At 40.6% G+C, this 9,832-nt stretch overlaps 1 protein-coding gene across 1 annotated transcript; it reads right to left on the bottom strand.

Moving 5' to 3' along the window:
• Window positions 1-244: 244 nt before the first annotated feature.
• On the bottom strand, window positions 245-9,832 carry LOC131970793 (mitoferrin-2-like). Its single transcript, XM_059332228.1, has 4 exons — window positions 9,326-9,832; window positions 4,460-4,688; window positions 4,253-4,309; window positions 245-2,717 (listed from the first exon to the last, which is right to left on the bottom strand). The coding sequence occupies exons 1-4, from the start codon at window positions 9,665-9,667 to the stop codon at window positions 2,131-2,133; spliced, it is 1,215 nt and encodes a 404-aa protein (XP_059188211.1). The 5' UTR covers window positions 9,668-9,832; the 3' UTR covers window positions 245-2,130.

The following is a 9,832-nucleotide window of genomic DNA, read 5'->3' as shown; positions in this document are numbered from 1 at the left end:
TTACGTCTCAATTTAAAATAATCCAGGGTTCCTGTTGTTTTGACCTTCCAGGGGAGGATTTTGTAAGCTTTCTACAAAAACCTGACGTTTTTACAGCGTAGTCTTGATAAAACTTTTCAGTTTCATTTTTGTATAGTTCAACATACAGGTTAGCTTCAAAACTGAGCTGGTTAGACAGTCTTGGTTTATCTATATTTATCCATATTTATACTTATATATATATATATATATATATATATATATATTTTATGTACAATTTAATCCTCTTATGGCTTCAAAACCCAAAATACATCTCTATCCGAGGATCTCTTTGTAATAGTTGTGCGCTGGATGTATGGCGGCTAACTGAAGGCATGTGTACAAGTAATGGAACTTTAGTCAGAGTACTTGTTTTTCTTCTAACGTTGATAAAGAAGTTGCAATTAAGTGCTAGGATGCTGTGCGTATTCAAAAAACAAAACTAAATTAAACATAAAAGTGATTGTCTGAGGTGGACACTCATGCTAGTTTGTTCAGTCTGTAATTCTTGTTCCTATACTTTACATAAGCATTAAAAAAGATCCTTAATGAACACTTCCATGTTGTTTTAGAACAAAAACCCAATGAAAATGTACCAACATGAGTCTACAGGCCTCTCAGTAATGTGTACGACACTCTAAGAGGCTCCACCCAGAAACAATCCTTCCAATGTGCGTGGATTTGAAAGCACCCGGTGCAAATAATACTGAAGTGACAACATGAAAGTGTTAATGCAATAACCTCTTTCATACTGTCTTGCAAAGAAACGTTACAGTGGTCTGTGATGCTAACCAGAAAAAAAGCTTCATATAGTGACCCACCTTTCCTTTGAAGGACAATACAAAGTGGATCACTCAGTTAGGCTATGTTGAGATCCAATCTGGTTCTAGGAAACTGATCCAGTCCATTCCACTCCCACTCATCCAGTCACTGTAACACACACACACACGCAAACACACACACTTATACAGCCGTTCCACTCAAGCGGTGAATACTTGAGTATCTTCTAATCCAAAACTAAGTCTGACTATCTGAAAATATGAATAAATTACAGGCTGTGTGTCGCCCACATGACAGATGAATCTGCATAACTTCATGGAATTTCATATAAAATAAATTGTATTCCTTCCTTTACGTAAAGCACACATATTCAAACTATTTTGTTACAGATGATTCTGTAACCTCCAGTTGTTTCTTCATTGTTAAGCCTTTGAGCTGTGCGCCCTCCAGTGGTCAGAAGGTAATATGGTGGTAATACTTTCCAGAAGTGCAACATGTGTGGTGAAGAGTGGGCTGTTAACCCGTTCTATTGATTCAGTCTTTAAGTTCTTGGATATGGAATAACTTTTGTTTTGGCTCTGCTCAAACACACTAGATTCTAACTCTGAAGTTAAAGTGCTAACTTTCCCATCAGTGTAGGATTTCTAGCCCTTTTTATCCTTTTAGGGGGGTATGTATAAAAATGCTATAACTTCTACACAGATCGTTGGAGGTGAATGTAAACACTCTCAAATTAAAGCTCAAAGTCAGCACTTTAACCTCACAGTCATGTTTCTTTTTAATCCAAAGTACTTGAGTTCAGGGCCAAAACAAAAGTGTCTAAAGGCTAACAAACTGCCCTGGAGGTGGTTGAGGGGAGGTGAGGATTTGTTTCTTCAAATGGCCAAATTCAACTTTGCTTTTACAGTCAGTTACCCTCCATGAATATTTAGCTTTTTGAAAGCCAATACAGGGAGTTTGTCAAATTGTCGAACACTAGAATGAAAATGATTTAAAGCATCAGAGTTTAATGGGATGATTTTAGGGAATCAGGACTTTCTGTCAGCCTTTTCAAAGCCCTTTTCTTACCGATGTGTATTGATTTACATTTGTCAACCCCACATCTAATAATATATTCCAGACGAGCTTCCTCCTAACAGTTGTATGCAGCCTCGCCTGCTATGAAATAGATCAGACCGTCAATAGATCTCAGTAAACGAAACGAACGTTGACTTTTTGCTCAAAAGAATCTAAGACTCCGGAGCTCGTCAACCTTCAGATTTAGTGATCAATACCGATAACCGTGATCGTTAAACCTTTGTGTTGCAGATACCCAGCCCTACAGCCAGGTCTTTATTTGTCGCCGTCACGGTCTGCGCGCAGCCGCCTCTCATGCTGCCGCTTGGTGATGATGTATTTGAAGAACTCGTAGACGGACCAGCTGATGGCCGTGGAGGGCATCTGGTAGATGATTCGGGCTTGGACGCCTTTGAAGAAGGCCGGCATGCCGCCCATTCTATACACAGTCCGAAACGCTTCACCGAGACCGGAGATGTGGCGGCTGCCGGGGCCGGTGGCTGCTCCGACCGCTCCGGCTGCCGTCGCTGCATCAGCCTGGATCACGTGTATGGCCTGAGCCTCCTGCGTGTTCAGGAGAGTCTTGCACACGTCGAGGGGAGTGGTGGCAGCGGCGGCCAGGGCACCGGCCAGCGCGCCCGACACGACGTGGGAGGAAGGGTTGTATTGTCTGTGGGGGTTGAGGAGCTCCTGGAGGTACTCGTATGTCATGAAGTGGAGCGCCTGGAAGGGCACGTTCATGGTCAGCTGGGTGGTGTAGCTGCGGTAGAAAGCAGCCGGGCCGTCGTGCCTCAGCAATGAGCCCACACAGTCGAGCGTGCCGCGGTAAGGAGAGTTGAACATCTGCATTCGCTGTTTCACAACTGAGTGGAAAAAAGAAGGGAATATGTGTTAAATGATTTCTCAATTAAACAGAGAACTGAATAAAGGGAAGCAAGAACACTACAACAGAAGGAAGGAAATAGTGTAACCTCACTTTCTGCTTTAAAAAAACGTTTTCTTACAGTTTTTCTCAATTGCTAAAACACTAAACCCTATTGTCTGAACCAAATGCTCAGTTGCCTGAACCCACTGATTGAATCAATCACTCTTTTGGCAAAATCATAAGCACTTTTCACCTGTTTAGACACAACTTGCCAACACATTTTCATTGTGATGCACCCGTGCTGCATAATGGTGAGCACAGGTGACAAAAGTCAAACACAATTAAAGCACAAGTGTCACCCCTTGAACACACAACAACTCAAAATTGATCACACTTTTGGCTAATGATGTGAGGGAACATATAAGCCAGTTCGGAGAGAACTGGTTTGTGAGGCCCTACAATGGATAGAAATCGGAGTGCACAAGATTTCTGCTTGTTTTTACAAGTGCTACATGTATTTGCACAATATTTCTGTTTTTTGTCTTTTTGTACAAGTGCTAAATGCACAGGTTTTTAGTTTTGCAACATGCATTTAGCCTACAGTGAACAATGAACATGTATTTCTCCAGCTTCATGTCCTGACGTTTTCTATTTTTCTATGTTGTGATTAGTGACTGCTCAGTAGTGTTTTTAATTTTGATTGACTTGGGGCACGATTTGACAACATAGTTCAGTTTTGAGCACAGATTGAAGTGTTTTGAGGTGAAAGTTTGGTTTTGCAAGAAGAGTCTGAGGTTTTGTGAACGTAGCTTGAAAATTGGGTTTTGTGTTCACAGTTTAGAGAAAAGGAGAGCAGCTTTCAAGAAATGTGTCTTAGCAATCGAGAAAAACTGTAATACAATTAATTATTATAATGGGTGGAATATGTTGGATAAAAGTTCCAAAATGAACTGAAAACAGTCGATCATCAATTATACAATAAATTAATAACAGTTTAGCAGAATTATTAAAATCCTCTAACGGCATGGCACCACCATTGATCTCAATCAGCAAGAATTGAAGTGTTAAAAAGTGTCGAATCCTTTAATTATATTCTATAAATCGTAAATGTGAAGTGTAGCATAAAATTAGATTTAGAAAGATTTATGTTGAATGTTATTTTTTCAGTCTAGACCCAACTATGCACAAAAATATGATGATCATACTATGCTATGGATAAATTAAAACAAAAGAACACATCTGAGCCATTTAAGACTACATATTCCAAATTAATTATGTCACTTATAGACTGATTTGTTGCAATAACATTTGTGTCGACAGCTCTCCAGTGACACAGCTGTGTGTCTGTAGCTCCACCAAGTGTCCTGATAGTAGAATAACACCATCCGAGGGACTTTCTATAAGGGTCTATGCACGAGATTGAGAAGCATATCTATATATAGGTACTGTAAGCCTTCACAGTGCAGAATATGCAGAGCACGTGTGTATTGTGGATCAGGTGAGCTGACATAAGCAGAGAAGGGGAGGTTTTACCTTCGGCTGGGTTCATGATGGCGTCATGCAGCACTGTAGCCATGCAGCCCGCCACTCCTGCAGGACAAAATAAAGAGGAAGTTAAAGCCTTCACCCCAATAACCTCCTTCATTTATATTCTAAGCAATTGCCAAGTAAGTAAGCAAAATGCATGCATAATGAATGAGAAGTTAAATTATCATTAAAGTCCATTTGTGGGCATCTTACCGTTTGCAAAGTGGCTGTTGGCTCCAGGATGAATGGCATCACTGAGCGAGAACTTGATCTTTTCGTAGCAGGCAAAGTACAGAGCGTGGGCAGGACCCGCCCCCACCGCCAGCACATTCACGCCTCTGATTGGCCGCCACACACCCTCTGTCCGCACAATCTGCCGCAGGGCGTCCATGACGTTCCTGTAGCGTGCTCCTGGCTCGGGGTGTAGGCTCTGCATGCGAGTCTAGAGGGACAGACAAATAAATTAGCTATAAATTTACAAATAATTTTGATGGATAGCTATTCTATATTTTTTAGATAGGGATCTGATGCTCATACAGAGAAAGAGAGGAAAAGAACAACACCATCAGTTGTTCAAAGTTCAGGATGTCAACCACATGACCGTTCATGTAAGAGGAAACACAAGACAAAACAAGCTTGGATAACCATGACAGCTTTATTTGTGTTCCTGCATCGTCACTGTCTGAATCTAAATATGAAAGTCTGTAGAGTAGAAAACACACAAACTTTAATGTTCATTTAAAGTGTTTATTACTGTGGTCTTCACTTCAAACTTAATACAGACATTTCTGCAGTCAAAGTCGTCGACCACAAGCCACAAACGAGGAGAGAGCGCGCTGAATGCAGCCAGGAAGTGGTGCAAAACAAAACACACAGCTGACTACTTCCACTGCTTAGATAAGCCTACTGTTTGCTAAACACAAGGCCCATTGAATCCACGCATGTGTGAATAAACTGACCAAATACCAGAGCAATGAACTCAATTCCAAAACTCCAGACCAAAATGGCGCAATCTTCAAACTTTTCATAAAACGCAATAAGTGATTAGCCCCTGCCTCCACCCTCCCCTCATGTGTAAATATTTACAGCAGAGGAGGGAGCACGGCTGCCTCCTAGAGGCGTCCATGGACTTTCCTGCTCCCTGCTTCTGGGAAATGGTAACTCACATGGAATGTGCCCAGTCATCCACAATATAAGCAGTGTATTCAAGTCTGGTTGGGCTTTTTGGCCTTTTTCTTTTGTTTTCACAGTGCCAAGAGGACTGATTGCTTAATCCAAGACCGACAGAGAGTCAGACAGCTCTACCAAAAACAGAATCAGGTGTCAAAGAACAAAAAAAACAATACAGAGGGCTTTGTGTTCATGTCACTTTTTCATAACTGAGTAACTTGACATGCACCTTATTAAGACCCCGGGGAAGTACAGCAGTTGGTGCTTACATGGACAAATGGTGCTATTTTAAAGCAGCATTTGCCAAGATATAAAACTCCTGAGGACCTCAGTCATGCAAATAACAGCAAAGAGGCAGTTGGGCTAGAATCAATGACTCACTCATGTGACATATGGTGTGATGTATTACTAATTGCTAAGGGGGAAGTTAAGGAAGGCATGCTCAATGTATGCATCACTTGACACTGCATCAACGGAACAATGCTTTCCCTTCTAGTAGCTGTAGTAATTGTTACTTGTTACTGCCTTTGTCATGTACTATGCATTGTCAACTTGTCATGTACCAATAATTCAGTTACAGTCATATCGCATGTTGGATCCTCTCCTAAGTTTGCCCCTGGCCTGTAGGACAACAGTCACCATCCTCTGCGACCAAAACAATAATTTCTGAGAGACCAATCTTCGACTTGGCAGCTACTGCTGCCTCAGACATTGCTGGATTGTATTGATTGTGTTGATAATTGGATGACAAAGGAGAAATACTGGTAACATCAATCATCCACATGGCCTGGAGAGCTATGTCAGTAGTCAAGATGCTATAGAAAATCTATTAAGTGAAATAACAGATATCATTCCTTTAGTAACTGGCATTACACATATAGTTCAATGGTTTATAATCTTTGTGCGATGTTTTTAATTCCTTCTCTTTATCTTTATTCTTGTCATCGTAGCTGGGAATGTTGGTCTTTAGTTACAAGACGACATGGTGCCATTTATTTTTGTCCAGTATGAGAAAATAACGTTCACATAGCAGGACAATTAATCACAATATACAATCTTGTGCTTTGCCAACTGCCAATCAGACTGTTACAATAAGAACCTGAAATTTCTGCAAGGAAATTAGTTTGACATTCACATGCATTTACAGGCGCCATTGTCATGTCACTGTCCTTGAATTTACTACGTCATTGTTAGCATTGTTATGTGTGTGTGTGTGTGTCTGTTTGACTCTGGCTGGCTGATAAAAAGTGAATGATTAACACAGTTTTAACATGACCAAAAAAGGATGTATGAATGCCCTCAAATAAGGCACTTGATAACTGTCAAAGAAAAAGAGCCCAGGGGGAAGTGTGTTGTGCTGTAGACTACAAGTTAGAAAACAATCTTGAGCAAAACAGAAATGGGTTTACCCTCTGAGCAATGAGGAAGTAATTAGTCTGAAATTAGTGAGAAGAATGTATTAGTAGATAAAGATGTTGGCCAACCTGCTGTGCAACAGGAAACTAAGATTGTGAAAATAGAGAATTCCTGGGATGGAGGAAGTTGTCCACAAAACATTATTGTAATAAATAACCAAACTGGCTTCCTGGAGCCAAAAGATCTCTGACCACAAAAATCTGTAACGCACTTCCTCTTACTTCTTCCGCTTTCAATCTGCACGGACAGGGTAAGATAAAAGTTGAGGGGCAAAAAAAACCAAAACATTAAAAATCTTTTTTCATCTTCTCTTAAGAAGATGGTGTCAATTTAAAAGGTAAACAATGAACTTTACAGGTTCTTGTTAGAAAAAGGATCACATAAGCTATGATCCTGCCAGGGCGGGTCTTCAGCTTGACTTTGAGGACAGACGTTTACTTGGCCTTAACTATCCAAAATACCAATTCACATAAGTATTTGGAAAAGTTCAAGCATAATGATATTATATTTGTCTGTCATAATATGACACATAATATAAATCCAATATATGTCTTGAACTGTCTTTATTTACTTTTACTTTAAAGTGTTATAACTATAGTTTTGTCCTTGGGATAAAGTTTTCAAACATCCCTCACAACACAGTTTGCTGCGCATGATGTGACTGATGCAACGATTTGCAAACAAGGGGGTGATCATGCTTGAGGTTGTTTTGAACAAAAAATGCTGTGAACTTGAGGAGCAAGTCATCGAGGAATTTGTAGTGAATAAAAGCTTTGTTGCTGTTGTTTTTAACACTGCCACTGAGAAGCGTTTGTTCTTGATCTTCTGATCCAATTTTTCATTATGATTTATGGGCTCTTGGTTTGGACAGCTAATGTTTAGGTCTAATAAACAGTTCTTTATTTGACACAGAAAGCCATATTACAATTTCAAACCAGTATTGTAGAGTCTGTTTTAGTATATTCATCTTCACTGTAAACTGTTTTCACAATTAGTGTACAGGAAATGAATGTTCTTTTCAACAGGAAATAACAAACATAAACCAATAAACATAAGCAAATGTTGTTCCCTGAGATTTTTTTTCCTAAGGATGTTGGTCTTGTCCTCTCTGGTTTTACTTTCTCCCACTAGGATGTCAGTCTTTTTTTTTAGTTTGTGCACTGCATTATAGTGCAATAGTGCCAATCAACACCCCACTTTACATAAGGAGTTTACTATACATAGTAACATCTTTGAATTATTCAATATAGACTTTTTCCAGGTTAACACTCTTTGTTAGAAGTAGTATGTAAGGTGTAACTAAAACTGGAACTCAAGGAGAGGGGGGCTAAGGTCAAATTTCAAAATATCTGTATAAGAGGCTCCCCAAAGTCACATGTGTCATATTATGTAACATTTCTCCCCACACAAATTGCAGCTATGTAGTAAAACACATAAGAACTGCTCTTGATGTGGGCATATTAAAATGATCAATTAATTTTAAACTTACGGTTATGCAATCATAAAACTACCCAGTTGTGTAATTTATATTGCTCACAGTAAATACAGCCAATGAATACTGATTAGAAAGACAACTGCATACACTACGCAAGGTGTGTTATTTCCAAGAAATCTCTCATCTACAGTATGCTGTTGACCATTGAGTAGGTGATCATCTGTTAATAATTTACTACATTTATCTCTTTGCGATGAACCTGCTACATGACCTTCTCAGTAGATGGTTTTAAACAATCAGTGATGTATTTACAATCATCTATGACCCCCGACTAACAATGCAAAAGTGTATCGAAAAAAATACTATAATAATAGAACATATGCTAATTACTATGTTGAACATCTAATGTACACAGTTTATCATTGACAGACGTACAGCAAATGTTAAATCCTTGTTATTTCAGCCTTTCTCCGGGATTATTTTTTACCACAATTCCCATTAAACAGCATTACTTGTTATAAAAGCACAACAATTAGCATTGGGACTCAGAACAACATAGCAATAATAATGTCCCTGTCAAACCTAAGTGACAAGTTCCCATATCCAGTTAAATTAGAGCTGTGAAGAAGAGTTTGTGTGAGAAAGATTTATGATTCCACTTGAGGTAAAAGGAGAGACATGTCCGATAATGGGGTTAGGGTTTTAGCTAGTAGGATAGTCCATGTAGCATGCTAGCTTAGTGAGAGGAGACGCAACTGTCAGTTTCATAACAAACTAACAGCAGCCAAAATAAAACATAGACTACAGTTACCATATCAGTCGTATTTGGATTTGTACTTTCACTCTACCACCAATGTTGTGGTATTTTCTGTTAAGGTACCGTTAAGTTAGTTAACTGACCTCTGTTAGCAAGGTTACCCCTGTTAGCTTGTATCCTAATCGAGCTCAGGCTTGAATTGAGGCCTAAGTTAAACAACCAGTCGCTGCGTTCAATGACATAAACTGGACATGAAAACGTTTGGAAATAAACCGTATTTTGTGTATCTTTGCTTGGATACCTTGACACAGTCGATGGGGTACATAAGGCAGTGCTCCATGATTCCAGCCACGGATCCTGCCAACATGTGTGTGCTGGTGGCTGCTCCCTGAGGCAGCCCTTCATAGTCTATTTCTGGCTCGACGGAGGTCGAGGGCTCCGGAGCTGCTCGGTGCAGCATCGGGGCAAAGTCCTTTTCCCCTGCCATCCTCGTCGAAAAAGACCCGACGAATCCGCCCGTGGCATTCAAAAGCCTGCCGCCCATCCATTGAAACTCTGCCCCGGCTGCAGCGCTTGTAACCCGGCTGTCGACGCCCGGTGTCTCCACGGACGATCGCCGGGACATGAACCCGTCCGCTTCCATTCAAGCGAGTTTAAGCTGTCCAAAACAACGACTCTTGCGACCCGCCTGCTGGTGAAGTATTCTCCCGGTAGTTTGATCCGTGTCCCAGCCGGTTGGGGAGTGTTGGCGGGTCGCTGCTACTGCGCGGCAGGCAGCTGCGGAGAGTCCGGGAACCGGGAGCCCAGG

The sequence above is a fragment of the Centropristis striata genome, chromosome 1 (genome assembly GCF_030273125.1).
Source record: "Centropristis striata isolate RG_2023a ecotype Rhode Island chromosome 1, C.striata_1.0, whole genome shotgun sequence".
In the NCBI taxonomy this organism is placed as follows: domain Eukaryota; kingdom Metazoa; phylum Chordata; class Actinopteri; order Perciformes; family Serranidae; genus Centropristis; species Centropristis striata.
This window is presented reverse-complemented; position numbering and strand designations above follow the sequence as displayed.